Below are 27,094 nucleotides of genomic sequence, written 5' to 3' on the forward strand. Positions count from 1 at the left end.
TTGTCTGGCTGCTCTATCTATAAAACTTAGCTATAGTTTGTGTGAGTGATGCGGTCCGTGGAGTTTCACTGGAGGTTCAACGAGAGGAGATATTAGTGGTGGATAACTTACTTTACAGTCTTATTTAATGGGATCATTATATAAATTATTTTATTTGTGATATGATATTTGTAAATATTTCTACAGTAACTTATAATATTCTGTGTAATAGTGTTTTTATCCAGCTTCATATTAATTTAAATTTTTCGTGTAGTAAGTACACACATAATGGTGGTGAGGTATGTCTGCTAGGTGTATTTGGTGTACAGATGCATATGGGAATGTCTACTTGGATGTGGTTATTGGTCATTAATGACAGTTAACGTAAGCTGACTAAGTAATCAACCAATAATTTTACCTTACTAATTATAAAAAATGCTGTATTCATTCTGGCTATGTATATTAGATGAAGTATCAGTACTATGTTTAGTTTGCTCAATTAATTACCCAATCTTTAATTATCTATAAGCCTGATTAGATTATTTCTGAGATTGCTGATGTGCCTAGCTAATAAAATAAACCATGATTCATATTTTATTTCTCAACAGACATCAACAGTACCAGACTTGATGTGTATCTCAGTATTGAAGGTATGTTGACTGTTTATGTGCTGTTTTTTTTTTTTCATTTATGCAAAAATGTGCAAAATAATAGGGCTGCACAATTAATCGAATTTTAATCACAATCACGATTTTGGCTTCCCACGATCAAATTTGCATGTTCGAGCGATATTTAAAATGCGTCATACAACGCTCATTATCAAAGTTTTTGCAAAGCCACTCTAGCGCTCCATAAACCACTCTCTGATCACGTGCCTCTGTGAGCCAATCAGAGTTGTTCCCTGCACCGCGGAGCTTAGTGTCTAGATGTGGACGTCACAGAGGACAGAGGAGTAACGGGAGGAAAACTCCACAACAGGTAGCAGTCGGTCATTATAAGCCGGTCACAATGTTTACCAGTTTACCAGTAAACGCAACATTATGTCCCGTATGTTTTGTTTTTCAGACAACAGTAGTGACTATAGTGCCAGTTTGTGTCTGTTAGCTCATAGCTTTAGCAGCAGACTGTTGGACGTCCCGTTGTTGGAAATACATTCACACTACACCATTTGGCTGTCAGCTTTTTAGCTGTGTTTAATCCAGTTACTACTGTGGCTAACAGTAGGCTAACGTTACCTGCTGTGTAACGTGTTATTAGTGTTTACTGTAGCTAACGGTAGGCTAACGCTACCTGCTGTGTAACGTGTTATTAGTGTTTACTAGCGTGACATGCAGCGATGTTTATGTTGCCTCTAACGTGGGTTTCGTCTCTTTTATATAGACCTTAGTGGTCCCCTAATACTGTATCTGAAGTCTCTTTTATATAGACCTTAGTGGTCCCCTAATACTGTATCTGAAGTCTCTTTTATATAGACCTTAGTGGTCCCTAATACTGTATCTGAAGTCTCTTTTATATAGGATCTTAGTGGTCCCCTAATACTGTATCTGAAGTCTCTTTTATATAGATCTTAGTGGTCCCCTAATACTGTATCTGAAGTCTCTTTTATATAGATCTTAGTGGTCCCCTAATACTGTATCTGAAGTCTCTTTTATATAGGCCTTAGTGGTCCCCTAATAATGAACTGTATCTGAAAGTCTCTTTTATATAGGCCTTAGTGGTCCCCTAATACTGTATCTGAAGTCTCTTTTATATAGGCCTTAGTGGTCCCCTAATGGTCCCCTAATACTGTATCTGAAGTCTCTTTTATATAGACCTTAGTGGTCCCCTAATACTGTATCTGAAGTCTCTTTTATATAGACCTTAGTGGTCCCCTAATACTGTATCTGAAGTCTCTTTTATATAGGCCTTAGTGGTCCCCTAATACTGTATCTGAAGTCTCTTTTATATAGGCCTTAGTGGTCCCTAATACTGTATCTGAAGTCTCTTTTATATAGACCTTAGTGGTCCCCTAATACTGTATCTGAAGTCTCTTTTATATAGACCTTAGTGGTCCCCTAATACTGTATCTGAAGTCTCTTTTATATTTAGTGGTCCCCTAATGCTGTATCTGAACTTTTATATAGACCTTAGTGGTCCCCTAATACTGTATCTGAAGTCTCTTTTATATAGGCCTTAGTGGTCCCCTAATACTGTATCTGAAGTCTCTTTTATATAGGCCTTAGTGGTCCCCTTACTGTGGTCCCCTAATACTGTATCTGAAGTCTTTTATATAGACCTTTTTATATAGATCTTAGTGGTCCCCTAATACTGTATCTGAATCTTTTATATAGACCTTAGTGGTCCCCTAATACTGTATCTGAAGTCTCTTTTATATAGACCTTAGTGGTCCCCTAATACTGTATCTGAAGTCTCTTTTATATAGGCCTTAGTGGTTAATACTGTATCTGAAGTCTCTTTTATATAGGCCTTAGTGGTCCCCTAATACTGTATCTGAAGTCTCTTTTATATAGACCTTAGTGGTCCCCTAATACTGTATCTGAAGTCTCTTTTATATAGACCTTAGTGGTCCCCTAATACTGTATCTGAAGTCTTTTATATAGACCTGAAGACCTTAGTGGTCCCTAATACTGTATCTGAAGTCTCTTTTATATAGGCCTTAGTGGTCCCCTAATACTGTATCTGAAGTCTCTTTTAGTAGTGGTCCCCTAATACTGTATCTGAAGTCTCTTTTTATATACCTTAGTGGTCCCTCTTTTTATATAGACCTTAGTGTCCCCTAATGCTGTATCTGAACCTTAGACCTTAGTGGTCCCCTAATACTGTATCTGAAGTCTCTTTTATATAGGCCTTAGTGGTCCCCTAATACTGTATCTGAAGTCTCTTTTTATATAGGCCTTAGTGGTCCCCTAATACTGTATCAGAAGTCTCTTTTATATAGACCTTAGTGGTCCCCTAATACTGTATCTGAAGTCTCTTTTATATAGACCTTAGTGGTCCCCTAATACTGTATCTGAAGTCTCTTTTATATAGACCTTAGAGGTCCCCTAATACTGTATCTGAAGTCTCTTTTATATAGATCTTAGTGGTCCCCTAATACTGTATCTGAAGTCTCTTTTATATAGACCTTAGAGGTCCCCTAATACTGTATCTGAAGTCTCTTTTATATAGACCTTTAGTGGTCTATATAAAAAGAGAAAGGGGAGGTAACCTTGCTCCTAATGATCAATATATATCATAAGGAGAAGATTCCTGATTGGTCAATCTGAGCTTTCATTTTCTCAAAGGCAGAGCAGGATACCCAGGGCTCGGTTTACACCTATCACCATTTCTAGCCACTGGGGGGCCATAGGCAGGCTGGGGGAACTCATATTAATGTTAAAAAAAACTCATGAAGTGAAATTTTCATACCATGGGAACTTGAAGTTGTTGTTCGCTTTGGGACTCACACAAACTGTAACACACACTGTGCTGCTAGATTCACAACTAGGGCTGGGCATCGAGAACCAATTCCTACTTGGGTTTTGGTTTCAAATCTGATCATGGGTTCCAAATTTTACATGCGCAAGTTTTGCTTTCGAAGTGGCCAGGCGCTTGTTGTGTTGCAGCCATGGAGCACAGTAAGCGGTGCTCTAGTGTGGCTTTATTTTACATACTGACTGAGTGTGTGAAACTCCGCCACAGAAACCAGAAATGTATCTCAGCATAGTTTTTTTTGTCTGTAATGCTCTTACATTACGTACACAAATTTAAGTTATTTCTTAAAGGAGTTTGCCATTTGTTAAACGCATCTTAGTTTAAAAATCATGCTAAAATACTTTTTTTCAAAGGTCCTTGATGCTTAAACCCTCATGGAATGAATTTAGGTCTGGCAGATTATGCCGCTGCTCTTTTAAAGAGGTGGGGCCGTGGACAAACATGTGACACATACCGGAATTGACTGAGTTGCAGCGCCTCGCCCTTCTAAATTTTCTCTGGTGACTATTCGTACTGTATACGTGGCTTATGTTAACAATTTTCATTTTTGTGCTGGTTTCTAGTTTTAACCATTTGTGAGGTGGCTGTTACATTTCTTGACAAGCTGCATTTTATTCGTCCTTTTTTGTTAACTTTACATAGAGCAGCAGCACAGATCCCTCTGTTGTACAGGATTAATAATGACATGACGTCAAAGTTTACTTATCAAATGTTCATTTTGGAATAGATCAGAAAACTTATGCGTGGATACTGATAAATCAGTCTGGCTTTAATATACATGAGTGAGTTCACAGTTATGTAGTGTTCTCTTTATAACATTCCACATGTCTCTGTGTTAAACAGCAACACGTGGAAAGCAGAAGGGATGCCATCATCCGCTGCCTGATGGAGTACCTTGGAGAGTCTGGAGAGGAACTCATCAAAGACTATCAGGTACATTTTGACAATTTGTTTTTGATACTTGATAAATGATTGTGTCCACACATGCGTTTGTTCTTCAGTTTAGTAATATAATCTTAACATTTGTAAATTAATATCTCTACTTGTAACTAATTCATGCAACTATGTGGGGGACAAATATGTTTATAGGACTAGCAAAGTTTAGGCTAACAAATGTTAGGGCATTACATTCATTCAATTATTTCAGCATTTAATTATTTTAAATCATTAAAATTTAATTTTTCATTAGAATAGAAGATTTAAGCCTGTCAAACCCAAAGCCGATGTTATTTCTGCTACACTGAATACAGTATACTTATTTGTTTTTATTTCATGCTTGGAACAAAGTAGATATTGTATTAACCAAGCTGCCTTCATACTTAGTCATACTTCAACCAATAAATAATAAATTCCCTACATAATAACTTGTCTATCTGTGTAGAAAGAAATTATCATTATAATCCATATTATTCAACATTAAACTAATTCGGAGCTTATTTCTGTTGCATCATATGTAGACTGCATTAAATTGGCACTTACTTACTTACTAACCCTGTGCATCACCATATTCAGGAACTTTAAAAAAAAACATATTATACGTATGTTGCATCTAAGCACAGATTCACATGTTTTGACAGGATGTTAGCAGAGAAGCTATCAAAGAGGAGTATGCTGGGCATGTCATGAAGATCTTTGTCCTCCGTGAAAGTTCAGCAGGTGAGGACCACACCCCTGCAGATGTGTCCATCATCATCGAGGGAACTGAGGTGCTTGATGATTGCAGATATGTGGCAAAGGCTTGCCTTCTGCTCATGGGCTTTGTCTATGCAATGAACTTAAGTTACCCACCAAAGATGAAATACACATTCGAAGTGTTTCAGAAGCTCTTTCTGGAGCTGGATGTCCTGAAGATCTCTCCCAAAGTACAGTCTCTACACAACAAACTTCTAAGATGACTGAATTTGCGCATGTTTCTGACCTTACTGTATTGTTTAACCTGCAGTTCATAATTATGGTGTTTAGCAGAGCAAAATGGTTTTAGAAGCAGCTATCCATCTCAAGTTAACCACTTGTTAATTCATTGATATGCATTATTACTGTTGAAGCATGTTTTCCAAGAGCCGTGTATGTATATTGTTATACAGTCCCTCCAGCAAAACGCAATTATGCGATCGCATAATTCAATGCATAATCAGTCAAAGTCCGCATATTTATGCATTTTTTCAAATACGCTGCATTAATTGCAGATTTCCGTGCAAAATATGGAGGGCTTGCATGATTTCATAATCCCCGCAATTTCGTTGCAAAAAAGTCACAAATATCTTAGCCAAAAAGTTGAAAAATGTTGCGTTTATTTCACACAAGAGCAGCCATTTACCCCTGTTGCCATGGGAATGTTATGAAGTGACGTAATTACGCGATGTGAACATCCTCAAAAAACGGGTGTTTTCTCTTTTTCATCAAACCGCAGTTTTTGCAAGTTCCTGCAATTTTTGCAAGTTCCCGCAATTTCATCGCATAAAATTGCATAAATATCTCGCATATTCCATCGCAATTTTTAAGAAAACATGCCGCATAATCAAGGATTTTTGCCCACAACAATCACAAAAAAACTCATTTTTCTGGAAGGAGTGGTTATAATGGTTCCCAAACTTGGGGTGAGGAAGCATTGCAGGGTCGCTTGGCGATTTTAAAACTAAGACACCACAAAGACTACAGCCAATGCCCAACTAGCACTTCCGTTCTACGCCTGCATGAGAGGAAATGTATATCCATATTATCATACTGATGTTGAAATAATTAATTGTATTTAGCCTGTGCAAGCATACAATACAATTAGGAAGTTATAAGTGCACTTATGTCTCTTGCTAAACTATTGCACTTTGAAGTGATACTTTGCTAATTTGATTGGACATGTTATAAAAGATGCTCTGCAGTTGATCTGTACACATTTTCATCAAGCGTTTAATGTTTTTTAACTGCCAATTTTAGATGTTTTATCTCAGTGTACTGTGTTGGAGTGATTGTAAGCTGTTGCTTTAATCTTTGCACCAGTGTAGTAAACACAATAAAGGTGCTGTTATTTAAAAGTATCTGTTTCATGTTTTGTAGCCTTATCTTAGGACCTTTTAAGTTGATTTTATATAAATATCCCTAAAGTATAAAAAACTGAAAAGCTAATAACTGTTACATTAGTTTTGCTATTAGATGCAAAGGGGTCAAATGTGGAGTAATATTTACTTAGAAAAAGCTAGGCAACAATTTCCACACGTATATTGTCAGTAAATTGTATTTACAATTTAAGAATAGTTTCTATCTAAAGCACTTAAGCAAAATTTACTTGCAATTTTCTGTATATGTGACATTTTAATTACTATTCCTTAGTAAGTTTTACTAGTTTTTCACTAAATTTTACACACTATTCCTTAGTAAGTTTTACTAGTTTTTCACTAAATTTTACACACTATTCCTTAGTAAGTTTTACTAGTTTTTCACTAAATTTTACACACTATTCCTTAGTAAGTTTTACTAGTTTTTCACTAAATTTTACACACTATTCCTTAGTAAGTTTTACTAGTTTTTCACTAAATGTTACACACTATTCCTTAGTAAGTTTTACTAGTTTTTCACTAAATGTTACACACTATTCCTTAGTAAGTTTTACTAGTTTTTCACTAAATTGTATTCATGATTGCTTAGTACATTTTACTACTTGCTAGTTAAGTTTACTTGAGTGCCTTTGATAGAAACCGTTCTTACATTGTAAGTATTGTTTACTTGAGAATTTACTGTGTCAAATTTACTAAGAAATTCTGTGTGGAAATTGTTGCCTAGCTTTTTCTAAGTAAATTTCACTCCACATTTTTCTCAGTGTAGATACAGTATGTGTTTAAGACACAACTTGCTTGATTTCACTGGCAAAAATTCACCAGATTATTTTTGTGGATTCAATGGGTGACACTTGTTGTTGATAAGCAAAGATGTTGAAATTTTATAGGCCAAAAATAAATGCAACTTTTGGTGACCCTAAACACACTGTTCGAAATTTGCATACACTGTAGGGACAACAACCATTCTGTTCGTATGCAAAACAATGCAGAGATACTTCCAAAAGCCTGTCAGTTGCATTTGAGATAAAAAAAAACAAAAAAACTATGCTGAAAAGATGTGATGGGACATCGTTAAGATTTTTCCTTCCACATATGTGACGCTTGGACAAGATAAGATTTTTTCACAAATCCCAAAAGGACAGTCAAATTAATATGCAGACTATAGTCATAAGACACAACGTGACTCAATCTAAATTTACTTGATAAAAATGAAAACACTGAAATGTGGGTTGAATTGAAAGTCAATTTTTCAAAACAAAACTGACCAGTTTGTTCTAACAGGCAGGGCACAGGGTAATACTATTAGTTATATAAAACATAAATGGCTTCAGATGAGTTGTTGTACAATTTGTTTTGTTACTGTTCTGTCACAGCCTGGAGACTCAGAAGAAATAACGGTTTACATTTACGAAACAAGTGTCTACCCACACATATTATGTTTACTGGAACACTTGACCCATTTGTGGTGACAGCTGGCCAACAGAAAATACATTCACAAGTACGATAGGAAAGGTAAATGTGCAAAAGCATTGGTCACAGGTTTTTTCAACATTGTAACATAAGTGTTACTGCTGTTGACGTATAATAGGTTGTTATTTACAGTGGAGAAATGTATATATATATATTTACAAAATAATTCAAATTAGCAGTTTTTGTTCCAAGTCAGCCTGATTTGAGGGGTTGTCTTGAATCAAGTGTCATTATGTAATTATAATATAAGAAAATATAAAAGTGTTTGAGGAAAAGAGTTTTTTTCAAACACTTTAATCTAGAGAATTTGATAAAGACTGAATGAAACTACTGTAAATAACTAAAGATGGGCATTGAGGGCATCAATGGTCAAATGACAATGAGCAGCTATACTCAAAAATACAGTTATTAGCCTTCAAAACTAGTGTCAGTTAAGCCCTAATAAGTGGGAAGTGGAAGGTTAATTGGGCTTGTCAACGCATACTAAATGGTCTTTTCTGTGGCAAGCTACAGGCGAAAAGAACAAAAGCACTGGCAAAGTGAATTGTAGGGGAACCGTTTCCATGGTTACACCATTGGTACATTATTGTTCTTGTCTCCAAGGTGGGAGTGAGAGTGGGATGGGGGGGGTAAGGGAGTAGATTTTGTGTTAATTATAGCAGCGTTAATAACAGTATGTGATTCTAGTGAGAGTGCTGCAAACCCACGCACAAGAAGAGACAGGACACACACAAAAGCATCACTATCAGGCACAGAGACTCACATACACACATAAAACCACATCACATAACACACAAACACTGTCAAAAGTCGTAGACAAATCTTACACATGCACGCACACTCACACACACATACACACACACACACACACACACACACACACACACACACACACACACACACACACACACACACACACACACACACACACACACACACACACACACACACACACACACACACACACACAAATCTCACACACACACTTGAGTACTAAAAAACACAGACATACTCTGGTATGGACTTTACTTTTCATTAACAAACGTTGAGCACTACTTTCAAAGGGAACTAGACCATTTGATCCGATTTGCCATGATTGACACCGACTGCAACACAACACAAAGTAAACACATAAGTTATTGACAAACTTTTTTCTGTGTCATTATTGTGCCTGCACCTCTGAACACAAAAATGAACTCATCAGAAGTGTATTAGCTGGCTAAAATTTGATCTGTGCTTGCATCTTTATTTTTTAAAAAGATGGCCCGTCACATGCATGTCAACTGCAGTGCTACTGATTTGATGCTTCTAAATCAGATTATTATGCACCTCTAATCTTTAAAGCATGATGTTTAGTTGTGCATATCATGAGCCAGATTTATATACATAAAAGTGCATTGCACTCCGTGTTTCATTTAATTTGTAAAAAAATAAAATAAATTATTCAAGGCCTATACCAGGGATGAAATTAAAATCTAGGGAAATCCATTTCTGCCATGAAAAGAAAAGAAAAAAAAACTGATTATAGGTTCAGAATGATAAAATTAAAACATAATACATTATGATATAACAAGTCAAAATGTTGACTCTCTAGGGGTGCCCTTGTGGTCTGGGGTTTTAGAGCAGCAACCATAAACCACAATGTCCCCTGGTTTAAGTCCTGCTGAGAACCTTTGTTGTATGTTGTTTCTTATCTTTCTTTCTACTGTCAACTTACAAGTAAAGGCATGAAATGCCTCCAAAAATTTACTGTGTCAGTCAAAATTATGACTTATAAGTGGGGCCTCATCTATTTTACTTTTCCCTCCTAGCTGTAATGGGCTTCCATATTCCTTCCCCCCCCCCCCCCCCACACACACACACTCAACACAACAAACGCAAGTAGATGCCAGGTGAGCCTCTTATGACATGTAAAACAGAAAAATCTGAATATTATAAACATGGCTTACCTGCAGTTATAGCGGGGGCACCAGTAAGATCCCCATTGAAGCCATTTTCCCTGGCAGAGTAGGAGCCTGTGGCCATGTGGGGGGGTCCACCAGGCTGGCAGGTCCTGTAGGCGGAGGAAGAGTAGCCATTGGCTCCATGGGTGCTAGTGGGTTCCTGACCTCCTGATGGGTCCCACTGAGGGGCACCATCTTCTGGCTGTCGACTGTCTGACATGCTGGTGCTAGCTAGCAGCAGGGGAGGGTGGGCAAGGTGTGGGGTCTCTCCTTCTGACTGAGAGACATATAGGGATTGAGGAGGGAAGAGAGAAAGCGAAGTATGGTCAAAACTCAACATGTCAGTGTTATTAACTGCAAAGTTAGCAATGTTTCATAAAGGAGAATGAACAGTGTGCAGACCAGAGGAGGCTCTAGGACACGCTGCATCTGTCACAAATCTCTTTTTGTCAGTCATAATCCCTGCTGCAGTTTCACTGTCAACAATTCCTAAAGGACATCTGCGCTTGTGTGAGTTTGTGCGTAGGTGGTTGTGTGAAATACTGTCCTCGGGTGTTAGCAGGCAGGTGACAGCCACTAGATTAAACACTATTGATTTGTGTGTGTGTAATGACTCATATAGCCAGTGGCCCAGGTGGAAATCACAATTGGTTGAAAAAGAAAAGAGCAAACCTTGGCTGTGTGTGACTCAAGCAAGGTTACAGGGATGTAAAGTTGGCTCTGATCAATCTGATAAGATCCAGTTCAGCGTTAGACAAATAGTCTGAATCATGTAGCCGTTGCGGCGTAATTTTGTCTGATAATCTAACAGCAAGTATTCCAAAAATGTCACATTTCACTACACTTGGAAGGACATTGTGATCTGTACAACAGGTATTTCCAGTGTTGACCAGAACCTTATATGCAAATGAAATCCCATGTTGAGAGCAGATGATTGATCAGAACAGCCTTCAGAAGAGATCAAGCAGATGCAAAGGGGAGAAAAATATTGATCAACCCACATAAATCGCCTGAGGCAGGAACAGGCAGTAAGATTCAATGGTCTCTTGGACGATATTGGGTAGAAGGTGGGGGAAACAGATGAATGGGTTTGATGTACAGTAAGATCAATACACAAGGTTGTGTATTTGAAGTCCTTAACTCCAGCTGTGCTCCTTTTCTGTGGATAATTGAGTTAGCTATCTAAGTCTGTCGACCATTTTGATTATATTTGATGTTCTATGTTGTTCCACTTTCTTCCTAGATATTGACATTGATATCAGCAATAATGTTTATTTGAGGCAGTATTTGCCTTCAAATTAATGCGGCATCGGTGTAAAAGAATGGAAACAGAGATAAACAAAGGCCTGAGAGAGAAAAAGACAAACGTGAGCCTACAAGAAGACCCAAAGAAAGGAAATGCTTTAAAGAAGGAATTCATGATTGTTGCAGAAGGGTTGTGGCTGGTGGTACTTCAAGCATTTGCTGAGCAGTCTGTATAGTTGTGTATAAGGGGATGTGTAAAGGAGCAATTTGTCATTTAGCTCTGCAGTCCACAGAGAGTGAAGGGAAGTCTGCTGGAGAAAACAGGAGTCAATAACCAAGGTACTGCTACAGTGAGCACTAGTCACTGCATTCACAGTCCATTCAATACCTGTACTATGGCTTTCTGTCTGCACAATTAGAGAAAAGAATAGAATACTATTCAAAGAAAATATATATACATATTTCTGTTTAGGAGGTAAATATTAAAAAGTAGTTTAAAGCTGATCTTTAGTGTGCATATATATATATATATATATATATATATATATATATATATATATATATATATATATATATATATATATATATATATATATATTGTCAAAAGAACCAATTAATTACCAACACAAAGTACAGCTGAGGCTAATGGGAAGGTTTTGGTTATAAACTGGTACTGTAACCAGTACTGGACAAATTGACATTTTGACCTGATAAGGGGATCACTAAAGTTAAAATTTATAGCAATGCATCCAATTGTTCTTGAGATATTTTAATAAAATCCAAAAATGTCAGCTCCATGATGGTGCTAAAGGAAAAGTCAGGGGATCACCATGAACATCCATCCAACAGTTGTTGAGATGTTCTAGTCAGGACCAAAGTAGTAGACCTACCAACTGACCAACAGAATGCCATCACTAGAGCCATGGCGCTAGCGTGGCTGAAAACAGACAAAGCACCAACATACACAATTCCATGATTAGCATTGTTTTGTAATTAAAAATGTTACAATACTCTCTTGTATAATTAATAATGTTAAATAACAACCAGTTTAAAATCCATTAAAAAAAAAGTGTTGGGTGATGTCAATGAGGGGCGATAGGTGCTATATAAATGCAGTACATTTACCATTGGATGAGTTGTTCTTGAGAACGCTTTGAACGGGCACACCACCCGACAACGTTGCAACCAGCAATACTGGGAACCAAGCGTTTTATAACTGCATTTTGTGTCACATGTTTGAGAGAATTTACACAATATAGTCCTGGGGAAAAATATTAAATACTGGGAAGCAAGCCATCGGCCCGTTCCGAACGGGCACTGCACTAGTCACACAAAAAAGGCTGAGAACCACTGGAATAGAATAACACAATGATAGAGCACAGAAAGAATAGAACTGAGGAGAATATGTGACGGCTGTAAGCCATTTGCAGCTTAAATGGATCAGAGTCAGGAGTCAATGGAGCTTTGCATGACTCAGCTCTGAAGGGAACATCAGTGTGAATGAAGCCTCTACAGAGAATCCACTGCACAGTCTCCTCACTCAGTCTCTATCCAAAAGCCACAGCGGAATATTTTGCATCGCTCCTTAACAGTAATTGACCCTTCTGTTGCTTGTTCCACCATTGTGTCCCTCCTCGAGCCTCCATTGAAGAGCACTCTCAATATTAACACAGTCATAAAATACCGAGATGAGATTGGGTTCTCAATGCTATGTCTCATTGCTGTCTGTCTGATGATGAAGGTCACTTTGAGCTCCGTGGCTGATTTCCAGACCCAACAAGATCATCCTGACTGGTGGCCAAGCTCAGGGTGTCAGCTGTGATTCGGGGGAGTGGGGGGGGGGACAGTGCAACAGTGTTCAGTCTATGTTCTGTATGTTTGTGAGAAAGGATGAGCTGTGAATGAAACAGCACCACCTGCTGGGTTAAAGCCTGAAGACAATTAGGGCCATTACCAAGCATTATGCAAACTCACCATGCTGGGTTTAGAGATTAGAGAGGCATTAGGCGTGGCCGGGTTGGCTCAGTTGGTATAGCAGGCGCACATATAAATAGGAGGTTTATGCCTCGATGCAGATGTCCAGGGTTCGAGTCCGACCTGTGACAATGTCCTTCATGTCTTCCCCCTCTCTCTCCCCCCTTTCTAACCTAGCTGTCCTGTCCATTAAAGGCAGAAAAGCCCCAAAAAATTATGTAAAAATAAAAAAGGTGGCAAAAGAGAGGCATTAGGCAACATTATCATGTGAAACTACGCCTGAAACACAAACTGGGGCTGCAATGCAGTACAGTATCTCATCCCTACTAATTAACATGCTATGTATTGCTCCATTGTGAAAAAACAAAACACTGGTTCAGGGTATGATGTAAAAATGTGAGTATGACGAGCAGAGAGCGTGAAGGAGGAAACTTAGTGAGGAGAGAAGTGCAGAGGGTTGATAACATAGAGAAGAGGAGAAGAAACTTAAGCGGGCAGATGGATGGATGGATGCGGATGAAGTATTGGATGGAAAAAAGAAGAGTCTTGTCAAGATCCATTTAGTGAAAAAAACAAAAAAGTATGATGTAAAAAAATGAGTATGACGAGCAGAGAGCGTGAAAGGAAACTTAGTGAGGAGAGAAAGAGGGTTGCAGAACATTGTCAGATCCACAGGATATCATTGCAGATCACAGGATATACATGTATATTGTCTAGATAATATACTGTCCTCAAGGCATTGTGTCCAGTGAGGAGCGAGACTGTATGAGATGGCGATGTGACGTTGAGCGTGTCATTAGACTGCACGTCTGTTGCACTTGGCAAAAAGCCTGTGGCACTTTGCCAGAGGGATGGTTGATGCTGATCTCTCTCTGTGCTGGGGAAGAATGGAGTTGAATAGTAAGCAGATGCTGGACACTGCTGCTACTGGACATTTCGGATAGTGACTTGTAACTTATTAAGGTATTACAGTTGGGGGTGGCAGTAGCTCAGTCCATAGGGAGTTGGGTTAGGAACCGGAGGGTCGCTGTTTCCATTGCCTGTACGAACCGACGTACGGAGTGTGGACTGGTAGCTGGAGAGATGCCAGTTCACCTCCTGGGCACTGCCAAGGTGCTCTTGAGCAAGGCACCGAACCCCCAACTGCTCGGGTGAAAGAGTGAAAATTGTGAATTGCCCTCTTCTTCTTCTGCATAATCAGCAATTAGATATTAGCTAAAGATCCAAATGTACTGCTCTACACGTTTTGAAAATAATCCAAACACTTCCAAACACTTGCTTAAATTACAGAAGAAAAATGTACTTTCTCAGAGTGGATTTTTTTAGCTACTTACATTTTCTCCGTTAAATGTGTTTTCAACAGTAGCTAATCAAAGTGGTTGCTAAGCATCATGTGTGTATGTATGAGTGAGTTTATGCCAGGTACAGCAGCCTGAAACTGTTACATGTCCTGAAAGTGTTACGAGTGCACAGAAGGCTGAGTATAAAGGTTCAATATCGCTGCTCCTTTTCACCTACTGCATACTGGCAAATTGACCATTTCCCCAGAATGAATCAGCAGTGACAAGACGCATTTTCCTATGAGGTTATGAAAATAATTCAGTAAATATGTTGCACTTTTTACCCTTATGCAAGGCTCTAGGGCAATATTACTGGAAAGCAAAGTAAAAGCCTTCTACAGATGCTGCAGGGTGCAATTTTCTTCACATTGCCCTCAGAATAGACCACTCAGGATACCTTTCCTCCCTCGACTCTGTCCGGCTAAAAACTGTTGCTTAGGGGGTGATTCAGAGAAGGCGAGATGAATGGACCAAAAAAGCATATGCAATATTGCATATAAATGTTGATTTATAACCTGAGTTTTATTAGATTGTTAGTCATGAGAAAATGTGGAATATGGAAACCCATATTTATGTATTTTTTGAATAATTTGTTTCTTTAAAAGCTTGATTTATGCAAGGAAAGGTGATGACTTCCAGCTTTACATTCAGACAAATTCACACATTTATACTGCAAATTGCCCAGTATAACCACAGTTTGCACTGAGCTGCTCTACCAGAACAACAGGGGGTTTAGTGCCTTGCTAAAGGGCACATTGACAGCAATTGTCAAAGGAGAGAAAAGTGTGACTCTATCACTTTCCAACCGTGTGTTCTTAGTAAGGCAGAATCCATAGAAAATAACTGACATTCAGTCAACAGAAAGAAGATATACTGGCAAGGAAACACTATTAAAGGTAGAGTCAAAACAGAGCACATGACCTCCACATAGCCATCTCCATGACCTCAAAATAGCCGTCTAATAGTCTGGCTGAAACAGAAAAATTGTCCATTAAGAGTTGGACAGAAACATTTTAAATTTTGATTTGGTACTTATATGCACCGGTCACTCGTCGCATAGCAGGAACAGCTTGGTAAAGTACAATTGCATGTTTGTTCAAAGACAAAAAGTTTCTATACTCCACCCCCCCTTTGCTTATTTTTTTTTCAAAATACCTCTTAACCCTTGAAGCCATATTAAAAGTTACAATAAGAAATTCTTAACCTCAATTTGTTACAACATCCAATAGCGCCAGAAATAAGTGCATTGTTTCTAAAATATGCAAACTGGTTGGGAGAGGCTGATGTGTTTCATAAGTTTACATGGACGTTCCAGCTCACTGACTTAACACAGTGGTTTCTGTTAATTGTGTTTTGTATTGTTTGGGAGTTTTATGAGAATAACATGAATTTTCTTAGCTCAACAAATGATCAAACAAGAGCTTGCAGATATCAGCAGATTAAAGAATAATTACTGACTGTTCTTACAGAACATCTCCTTACAACAAAAAATGTAATGATGACTCATACAGCAATCAAAAGTTTTCTGAAGATTAACTTGCCAGCTGTGAAAATACTCTGGTTTATTTTTTTATTTGTTTCAAGCCAATTCATCCACTATCAATTCAAGCATGTATTACTATGTGTGTCCAGAATGTGTGTTAAGAGATGAAGCAGGACTGGTAAACTGGTCTGTGAACACATCAGCTATACAAATTCTTCCCAGACAAGGTAATCAACGAGCCAATTAAGCTGTCCATTTGTCAAATCCATGGCTCTTATCTGCTTCTTCTCCTCTTCTTTTGTCTGACTTCTTCGCATCCTTTCACCTATAAATCTTCCTCCCACCTGTAATTTCTTCTTCCCGCTTCACCTTCCTCCACCTCCTCCTACTCACTCCTCCTCCTCCGCCACCAACTCTCAGCAGGCTTCATCCTTCGCTTCACTCTCCTCTCTCACTCATCTTCCTCCTACGATCTGAGCACTTTTACACGCCACCATCTACCTGTGTGTTAGTGTGTGTGTGTGTGTGTGTGTGTGTGTGTGTGAGTCACACATGCTGCATTGCAGAGCTCTCCTCTCAGGGGCGTCTCACTGCAGGAGCCAGAGAGCAGGAGAGGAGCTTAGTGATGCAAGATATAGTTCCTCTAAGTGTGCGCATTTGTGTGTGCGAGTGTGTGTTTGTGTGTGTGTGTGTGTGTGTGTGTGTGTGTGTGTGTGTGTGTGTGTGCGTGCGTGCGTGCGTGCGTGCGTGCGTGTGTGTGTGTGTGTGTGTGTGTGTGTGCACACACATGTGTGTATATTGTACATGTGTGGCTTGCATATGTGTAAGGTTGCATGTTTGTAGATGTAATTTTTGTACTGATTTAGATTGATACATCAGAGTGGTATATCAATTTTCTTATCAAACTCTCATCTCAAATAAACACATTTCCCAAAAGGTCAAACTATTCCTTTAACTGTATCAGAACAGCATGCTTTCCTCTGTCTTCCCATATTCCTGTAACTGTTTCAGGCTATATACTACATTTCTGTCATGATCAAAAGCACATTTTAGCCTCGAGGCTGGTTTTACTGGAGCAGGAGAAACTAGACTATCTTGTGAATAACCAAGCCAAAGCAGTTTAGGGTCAGGTAATTTTATCCACAGCTGAATAAAGTTCCTCCCTATAAGGCCTAAGAAAAAAGATGATTGTCATATTGTATGTAAAAGGTCTCTGCAACTTGTTTTCTTTGACAGTAGATCTTGAAAGAAAAACATAATCAGCAATCCTGCTGTTAAAAGAAGTCTCTTATTAGAGCAGCTCTCAGTGGAGAGGTGTAACGAAGGTGTAATGTAAATGCGACTTCAAAAGCTTTTGATCAGAGAAATATGCGCATTTGTGATTTTTTGGCATGAAAGTAAAAAGATGTTGACAGCATAAAATAAGGCTTTTTAGCAGCTTCATCCAGGAATTATGTTATTAGTGCAGGATGGGCCTTTAAAAGCCTTAGAGGGTACAACACAAGACACTAGCTGCATCCTTTAAAGGCCCTATATTTCGTTTCCTGAAAAGAGAATTATTATAGTGATGGATGCTAATTTAGATTTTTTTTCAGACCGATGGCCAACCCTCGTTAACCGATTATTAACTGTTAACCAACAAACAGGCAACTGAGTCCCAGTTTGACGTGGACACATGCAGCCACTTTCCCAGAACCGCTTGTGTGTCCGTGTGACCGACTCAAGTCTGCAGCTGTCCCCGGAGTGCATGTCCGTGCCTGTCTCCACCGCATTCACCCACTGTGTGTCTGCCTGGCATACTCTGTGTTTAGGATGGCCAGTCCTCATCGTTATATTGGCATGTGTCATTCACCTAGCTCTCTTAAGTGTCCAGCAGAGTGTCGTGGAAGTTTCCTTTGCAGCAGGGGAAAAGAGTTTTCAGAGTTTAGTAAATTGAAACAAATAAGACAGACTGAGACTAAAACCAAATTGGGTTTTTGTATTTTATTAAAAAAGATATATATTGGCAAATATAGGATCAACATGATTTCACAAAAGGCCGCAGCCCAGTGTGGAGTCAGTTTCTCAAATGAGTGAACAAGAACACTAGGCTTATATGCATCTTCAGAGTGACAGCACATACGCACTTGGCTTAGTATAACGCTACAATTTGATGAGATAATGAGAAAATGAGATAAACTCTTTCAGCATTTGTGAGAGAAGTAAAGTACGAATTAAACATAAAAATATAAGGAATTGTGCTTAAATGTAATTTTCCCATTACAAGAGAGCCACGAACTTAGCAGAAAAAACAAGAGCTTAAAATTTAAGTTGCTAGTGCAGAGTTAGCACTAGCAAGTTAACTAGCAGCGGTGGGTCTAACCAGCAACAGATCCAGGATAAGATCCTGCTGCTGGGGTTTGTGCTGAATTCGAGTTCCCAGAGCTGCAATCAACTATTTGTAATGATTATCAGCCACTTCAGATTGGGGCATCCTTCTTCAACAATACCGATTTAATCATTTTAACAATACTTTACTTCAACTGTTCATAAGTCCTTTGTTTCATTATTCCTCAGGGCCTGAATTTCACTGTGGGATTGCGGGTATTGCGCATTATTTCATAGATTACCTCAAATCAAGCACTAAAACGCGGGAAAGTTCTGCGTCAATTTACAACAATGTCTCATAATGTTCAGCCAACATTGCCAGTGGTGAGGAACCATGTATGCAATGAGGCATGACTGCCCAAAAGGGCTATATGGATGGACTAAGGACATTGATGAACTTTAAAGAAATCTAGGAGTTATTTTTGATCAGGATATATCCTTCAACGCCCACTTAAAACAAACCTCAAGAATAGCCTTTTTCCATCTTCGTAACATTGCCAAAATTAGGAATATCCTGTCTCAAAACGATGCTGAAAAACTAGTCCATGCATTCGTTACTTCTAGACTAGATTACTGCAATTCCTTATTATCAGGTTGCCCAAATAAGTCCATTAAGACTCTCCAACTGATCCAGAATGCTGCAGCACGTGTTCTGACGAGAACTAAGAGAAGAGATCATATTTCTCCTGTATTAGCTTCTCTGCATTGGCTTCCAGTGAAATATAGGATTGAATTTAAAATCCTCCTCCTGACTTACAAAGCTCTAAATGGTCAAGCACCATCATACTTAGAAGAGCTCATAGTACCTTATTGTCCCACTAGAGCACTGCGCTCCCAGAATGCGGGGCTACTTATGGTTCCTAGAGTCTCTGGAAGTAGACTGGGGGCCAGGGCCTTCAGCTATCAGGCTCCAGTATTGTGGAACCAGCTCCCAGTCGGGGTTCGAGAGGCAGACACCGTTACCACATTTAGGAGTAAACTGAAAACCCTCCTCTTTGATAAAGCTTATAGTTAAGGAGTGAGGAGTTGAAGCGTCCACCTAACCCGGCCCACTGCTTCTCCTCGTAGTCATCAGTTTTTTTTCTATACTGTATAATTAATAATCGAGCGAGAGTAGAGGGAGGCGGTCCAGTACAGCCCGACCCGGTTGGGGGGAGTTCTAGCCCGACCAGGCACCTCTCTTTAACCTGCCTCTCTTAAGTTATGCTATTACAATTCTAGACTGCCGGGGAGGCTGTTCCTCCCTAAGACACACTGAGCTGCTCTCTCATCTCTACTTGTTACTTTTGTATGCATCCTGTCCCAGAAATGCTTGTTACTAATCTAGCTCTGGGGAGTTTACTCCCCGGAGTCCTTATGTTTCTTCTTCGCAGAGCTATGCTCTGCGATTCTCTGCATTTCCGGCTGCATCCTGCTGCGTCCTGCTGCATCCGCAGCCTCCCCGTGCTCTGCAGCGCCACGTTACATCCCGCTCGCCCTGCTGTGATGTTCATACGCACAGAGTAGTCAGGATCCGGTATAGGAGACTGCACTACTCAGTATGACACGATGTGCCCTGCTATGACATGAACTTCCACGATAACCTTCAAAGTCAATGTGACTTCTAATGTGACTGTTATCACCACTGTTCATCACGCCCCCAACCGGCCCGTCAGACACCGCCTACCAAGAGTCTGGGTCTGCCGAGGTTTCTTCCTAAAAGGGAGTTTTTTCTTGCCACTGTCGCAATAGCCACTGCTAATGCTTGCTCTTGAGGGAATTACTGTAATTGTTGGGCTTTTGGAATTTATAGAGTGTGGTCTAGACCTACTCTATCTGTAAAGTGTCTCGAGATAACTTTTGTTATGATTTGATACTATAAATAAAATTGAATTGAATTGAATTGAAAATTAAAGAGATGATCATGAAGAGAGGAGAAGGAGAAAGACACAATAATAGTTCAGAGAATGGCAAAAGTTCAAAGAGAGCGATGAAATACTATCTGAGGTAGAAATAGGACAAGTAACACCTGTAGCTCACGAGTAACATAAGTATCCCCTCCAAAGTGTATAAATCCCACCTATGTAAAGCATTTAAAGGAGGGAATCACCCCCCCTTTTTGAAAAATTAATTTCAGGCACTGCTCCTACCAAATAGCTTCTTCAGGACTACATTCATCAGTTGCCTCAGTTGTAAGGCTTTTTAGAAACTTGTTTTTCATACATGTTCTGCCTCTAATGTGTTGTTTCTGTCCAGTCTATTCTATCATGATTCTGTCCAGTCTTGTAACTAGATAGATCACGATTTTGCATGAAAATAATAGGAATGAAAAACAACTACTGACCTCACTCATACACGTGTACACAGACGATGGCAGGCACGAATTAAAACACTATCCACTATCCTTCACCAACCTCACTATCTGGAACTCTGTCTTTGTACAAGTGCAGAAAACAAAAGAGAAGCCATGAAAGCGTGACTGCCTTTCAGCAGGCCTTGGTGCTGATCGTCTCACTAAAAGAGCTCTTCTCTTCCCACTCAGTACCCACTACCCACTCACAGCTCATAGCAGCCTGCACTCACATGTACATCCTCCCACACAGCCATTTCATCCGTGGAAATAACAGCCATTCTTTCTGCCTCTCTCTTTCTCTTGTTCCAAATGTTCCTTTTTCTCTTTCTGACAGGTATTCACCACATCTCAAATGTTTAGCATAAATGAATGTAGTTCTGATCAGGCTTACAAAAATGCTGTACATGTGCAGTATGTGGTTTTGACTGGTTTTGGCTTCAATCATTCATGCATGGCGAGCCACCACAGCAATCCTGGTGCACCATAATGTTTTATTTCTCATCATCATATTGCCAGCAATGAGTTATTATAGTGTATATGCTATAGAGATACAAATCAGGGGGATAAAACTCTGAAAAAAGTGTAAATGTTGAAGGTTCATCTACCCATTGTCTGACAAGTGAGATCAAGGGAATGCTACTGTACATGAAAAATAAAACAAAATAGACTACTTCCACATTTTAGTTTCACATGGTCATACATGCCTTGCTGGAGAGAGAGAGATAACATTCACGTACATACACCTAAGTATGTCAAAAGTGAGTTGTTTTTTGCAGGAGATGCATTTATTTAACAGCTTGTGTTGGTACTTTCAATGGATCATTTGGTATGAATGTGATCAGTAATTTAGCTGTAAAGCAGCCACCACATTTGATAACACATATGGCAGGAATTCTTGGTTACCTGGTTAGGTGATCTGGGACTGGATAATAAGTCAAGCGGGATGCAAAAAATCTGTCTTCTCTCCAAATCTCACGAGTTTGTCGTCAAGATTGTCAGAAGAATACCGAAATCCAAGGGGGACAGCCTCCTAGTCACACCTGGAGATTAGGAAAAAGCAGATTGGCTTATTATTTTTTGATTCTTGTTTTTTATGTTAACCTGTATTTCCACATATCCATATTAGACTGTACATTACCAATTATTTCATTCCCCATTCAGACAATAGGTCAACAAAAAAAGCAGCGCATCACACAATAACATATATTGTAAAAAATGAGGCAATTTTATAAAAGTTGAAAGGAGGAGATGAACAGGAGAGGAATAGAATGACTTTATCATGTTTTGAGACTTTCTGTGAGGTGCTCCACGCAGATGAGGCAGAAAAAAAACAGTAAAACCCAATGTAATTCAACAGCACCACAGAATGCAGCCTCCAAAATAAACTTTAAGGTATATCAACATCTCTCTTAAACAAAACCTGAACATTATGACCTTCATAAGTAGAATTTAGCACACCACTGTTGTATTAGTTTAAGATGGGTGTACCTAATAAACTGGCAACTGAGTATAAATGATCGATAAGAACCAATTATCTGCTGTAGAGATAATTTGCATAAAAAGATCTATTTGTACAGTTTTTTACAACCATTTGTTTTTTGTGTACTGAACCCAGATGGATGAATGGTGATTAATTGAATGAAAAAATAGGAAGATGGGCACAAACAAAGTACCAACATCATAGAACACCACCACTAAAAATCTACCTTATATTATAACAAGATCTGCAAATGCGAGACACCACAAACTAGTACATGTTAAATCACCATAGAACTGAATTAACACCTCAGTGACACAATCGAAAATTATATAAACTTTATAAAAGGTAGTGTTATATTTTACAGAATTAATTTCATGCTCACTTTGGTTTTTTTCTCTACTTAAAAACATTTGCAGCTCTCTATAGGTTTCTAATCACAGCCACCAATATAGTACTTTTGATCACAGGATCCATATTTCATTATTGTGTATGCTTTTATGTTGTATGTTTTACAGTGAATATTTTATGACTACTGATCAGATGGGGTGATTTTTTTGGATCACCTGCAGGCAAAAATGAAGGAATACCTGGAGGTTAAAAACAGTTGTTCTGCTTTACTAATGTTAAAACTTGCTGAGCTCTTGCTGCAGCTCCGTTCAGCATTCAAAAGCATATTTTCCCTTAAGCAACACTGATGGCTGCAAGGAGATCATTATATATAGAACATTATACTTGATAAAACTTGAAATAATTTGAATGTATGAGAGATGAAAGTGTTGCTCGCTTGCCAATATGTAAAATAATAAGACGACAAATATCAAGCTTTTAAGCAGATTAGTTTCAGGCATCTTAACATTTCAATTTGTGTATAGAATTTGTATAAAAACTCTCAGACAGATAGACACTTGTTTACAAGGTTTCCTGAGTAGTGTTCAAAAATATTTTTTTTATCTCTACTTTTGCCAGAAGATGTAAACTCATTTCACTAAGCATTTTTCAGACAAGATATTTGATTTTAATACTTGTCTTTAGCCAGTATGCATACTCAGACTTGTCTTGTAATTACCGCTGTATCTTGTCCAAAGCAATCACCTAATGCATGAACTCATGGTTCAGAAAGAGAGCCTCTATTGTAATGACGGAAAGACAACTTGTCTGAAAAAAAACAAATCATTAATGTTTCCCTTAATTCCATGGTTTTCCTTAATTCGATGTAAAAACATTTATCGAAACTGCAAATTAAATAATGTTTTTTCGTTTGTTTTGCGTAACCGAAAGTACGCATCTTGTACAATGTACAAAGAATTTCAGCCTTTGGCTGACAATAAAGTTGTATCATATCGTATCGTATCGTATCTTAACAACTAAACTGAAGGAATGATTCGACATTTCAGGAAAAAACGCTTTCTAATGTCTTGCAGAGAGTTAGATGAGAAGATCGATGCTACTCTAATATCTGTCTGCTAAGCACGAGGCTAAAGCCAGATGCTGATCAGATTAGTTCAGCATAAAGACTGGAAACAGCTAGCCTGGCTCTGGATAAAATGCCTACAAACACCTCTGAAGCTCAATATTTCTACCACTATTCACACTCTTTGAACTTATTCTGAAGACCAGCTTTATTTCAACAAACGTTTTCTTTCCATGACCACTACTGTAGCTTTCTTGTACAAGGTCACCCCACCATGGGTTTATTAATACATTTGCCAGTATCTGCTTCCCAAAAAAAGAGCAATAAAAAGTTGATGTACAACTGGGTTGCAAATATACTTGATTAAAAAAGTACAGCAGCGGCATGATAATCAGACAGAACTGCCATTTGGTTTCATTTCATTCATTCTATCTCTAAATCTATTTGAATTGGAGATGTGGAAGGTCTGGAATCCGGGTAGAGTAGCAGATTTATATCTACAGCAAAATGTGCAAAACTTCAAATATACTTTAAATGACAAATAGTGTCTTTTTGATAAATGTTAAAAGAAAAGCTATAGCCTACTTTTAATACAACACATTTAGCAATATGAAAATATTCAACTTTTCTCTAGTATCAAGAACCATCTTAACTCAGTCCATTCTATTGTCGTACTTTACAGAGAATAGAAAGAGCAGAGTGACTGTATTGAAATCAATGCCAGCCTGTGGCGAAGAAAGCCACAGCCTCGGAGGATGGAAAGCTACAATGTTTACAGACACAGAAGACACATTTTTATTCATTGCCTCGGTTTGACAACAACTGAGGGTCACAAGTGAGTCATACATCAGACAAGGACCTTGGATAGGCCTGTATGTTCTCTGTGTAAATATGCAGTTCGGTTCCCACACAGTACTTTACACCAGGAGACAACACACCTCAGGCAGAAGGCACATCTCTGCACCTTATTATGATACTTTATGGCACTCAATGTTGAATTCAGCATTTCAGCAGTCTTTTTTTCTTAATCACTTTTTGAGAAGGAAAAATTCTTTTCATAGAAAAAAAAAAAACTACTACTTATAGGACTATAAATATATGTGGCATGAAAATTCATAAACATGAATCACCCAGTGAAGACTGTAAGCCAAAGAATTCCAGAAAAGTCTGCATAAAGATTGTGTTAAAGCTCATTGTGAGATGTACCACGCTGCCCTACATGATCAACCCATGTAACTTTAATTATGTATGGTCAAGAGTTTCCAATAAAAATGCAAATGAAGGGCCTTGAAGCGAAATGACTCATAATTAATGAAAGAAAGAAAAAATCAAGTAAGAAAAACCTTTGGTGGTTTCCTTTAGTAGATACCAATTTGAACTGTGGTGACAAAGCAGCAGAAAGCAGACAGAAACCAGAAGCAGGTCTGGTGAAGATCTGAAGCCATGGCCAGTCTTTGGCAGCCACACTCACCAGTTCGTCCACAATGTCATTACAGTCTTTGCAAAGCATCAAGGGACTAAATGATATTGTGTGTTTAAACCACCAGGGTTGTCATTTTCACTTTTGCACATATCTTGAGTTGATCTGTAGCTGCCAGTTGGTTAATCTCTATAACAGATATCTGCATATGAATCTGTAGGCAACGGCAAAGATTTTGGTATGGGAAGCGTTCTGGTTTCCGTTCGTAGTAATGACCAATCACGTTTGCGTGGGCTTTGGTTGCATGCGGGTATACAGTCTGTGTGACGAGCATAAGAGGCAGAAGGCATTGGCCAAAATGCAATCTCGAAACCCATAGGCTATCGTCTAACGACAATTTAGGTTTTTATAGCCTTTTTAGTTTTTTGTTTTTTATCTGCATTCATATGTGGATATCTGTTTATAAGAGATTTCATCTCTCAACTCCAACACTATTCTCACATCTTAATTGTTAATCGGACGAGGCACAAAAGAGGAAGTCTTGGCCTGAATATCCCCTGGCTTCACCAGAAACCCCGAAATATTGGGCGTTGCCCCCAGAGGCTAAATCGTTGTCAGACTAATTCCCGGTACGTTCCGTGATTGCCAGTTGGTCAACCATCAATCAGATAATAAATAAATTCAACTATTATTTCTGTTTCTTTAATCACGATTTCAATAAAATTGATCTGAAAATACGAGGAACTGTATACAGGTTTTATTTTTAAGAATTATGTTCTTTCTTTTATGTTGCAGCATAAAACTGGGAAACCTGAAAATTGGAAACGAGAGTAAAGGTCTTGGTGTAGAAGGGGCACCTTGTTGTGCATTCTCGTTTGAAAAGCAATACACCTTGAGAGCTCAGCCAGGGATGTCATCAGGTCCAGGTGCCCTGCGTGGATTAATCATTTTATCATTACATTTGTTTGCATCTTTCCCATCTTTTTTGTTTGAACATCTTCTATGTTTTGAGAACCACTTCCCAGCTGAGGAGATACAAAAGGCCCAGGACCCCTGCCCACTAATAATATTGAGGGCATATTGGGACATATCTTTTATAAGAATTAATCCAGACAATGCACTGGACCTGATGGCATCCTTGGCCAAGCTCTCAAGGTGTGTGCAGACCAACTGGCAGATGTCTTCACAGAAATAAAATAACATTTGTTACAACTTAAAATCCACAACTGTCTTGATAAGAAGTGATAAATGTAACATTAAAACTAAACCATACTCTATAACACATACCGGTAAATAATCTTATTTTTAACACCACTAAACAAATTGTACGCCCGGAGACCAAAGAATTAAGTGTTGAGCTATGCGTCTTTCTAACAGAGAAGCATTTTCATTTATATCTTCACTGACCACATGCGAAAAATTATTACATATCAATATCACCATAATTATTTAAATGACAGGGGTTTTGAACTCAATTATTAAAAAAACACGGTCTGCAGCTGAAGAGAAATAAGCAAAGTAAATACAGACTCAAATGACATTCAAAGTGGCAATGCTTGAAATATATTTATTATACTATTTTATACTTTTTGAATTAAACTGACAGGTGGAGATGGACATGGAGAATTACAGTTATTTATCTCTTCTACCAGAGGACTCTATCACTTCCCCTCTCCAGGGCAGCAGGGCAGAAGTATCTTAGCTAAATGCTACATTAATCTACAATCTTAACTAGAGGTCCACTGACTGATTTTTTTCTGTAACTTCCAACAGTATATACCATGTGTATACCATGGCTAGTGCAGTGATACGACTGGTTGGTACCATTATACCACAATATTCCTGAAGTACCAGCAAGAGGCTGCATCCATTCTGCTGTGAGTGATCACAGAACAAACCTCCTGAATGATGTTATTTTTTTGTGCTAATGTTCTACTTTTATTTAAATTAGTTGGGACACAGTCTTTGGATACAACTATTTTATCCAATGAATCAAATATTTTGTATTAATACTGAACCTTTTTTTGGCAAATTTGGGCCAGCAGACAACGACATATTACCTTATTAAGTTGCTTAAAGAGGGGGAATAATTTGAGAGCTTCCTTTGCCTCTATAATATCTGTCCG

The 27,094-nt window shown here is 38.5% G+C and overlaps 1 protein-coding gene across 1 annotated transcript in view; it reads right to left on the reverse strand.

Annotated features, from left to right (window-relative positions):
* map2 (microtubule-associated protein 2) overlaps positions 1–27,094 on the reverse strand; it is a 120,435-nt gene that overhangs the window by 55,044 nt on the left and 38,297 nt on the right. Inside the window, exons 3-4 of the mRNA XM_028590463.1 lie at positions 21,561–21,697; positions 9,923–10,193 (exon numbers count right to left, since the gene is read on the reverse strand). Coding sequence (XP_028446264.1) covers positions 9,923–10,136 — 214 coding nt within the window. The 5' untranslated portion in view covers positions 10,137–10,193; positions 21,561–21,697. The remainder of the gene's footprint in view (positions 1–9,922; positions 10,194–21,560; positions 21,698–27,094) is intronic.

Source organism: Perca flavescens, chromosome 11, assembly GCF_004354835.1.
Source record: "Perca flavescens isolate YP-PL-M2 chromosome 11, PFLA_1.0, whole genome shotgun sequence".
Taxonomy (NCBI): Eukaryota; Metazoa; Chordata; class Actinopteri; order Perciformes; family Percidae; genus Perca; species Perca flavescens.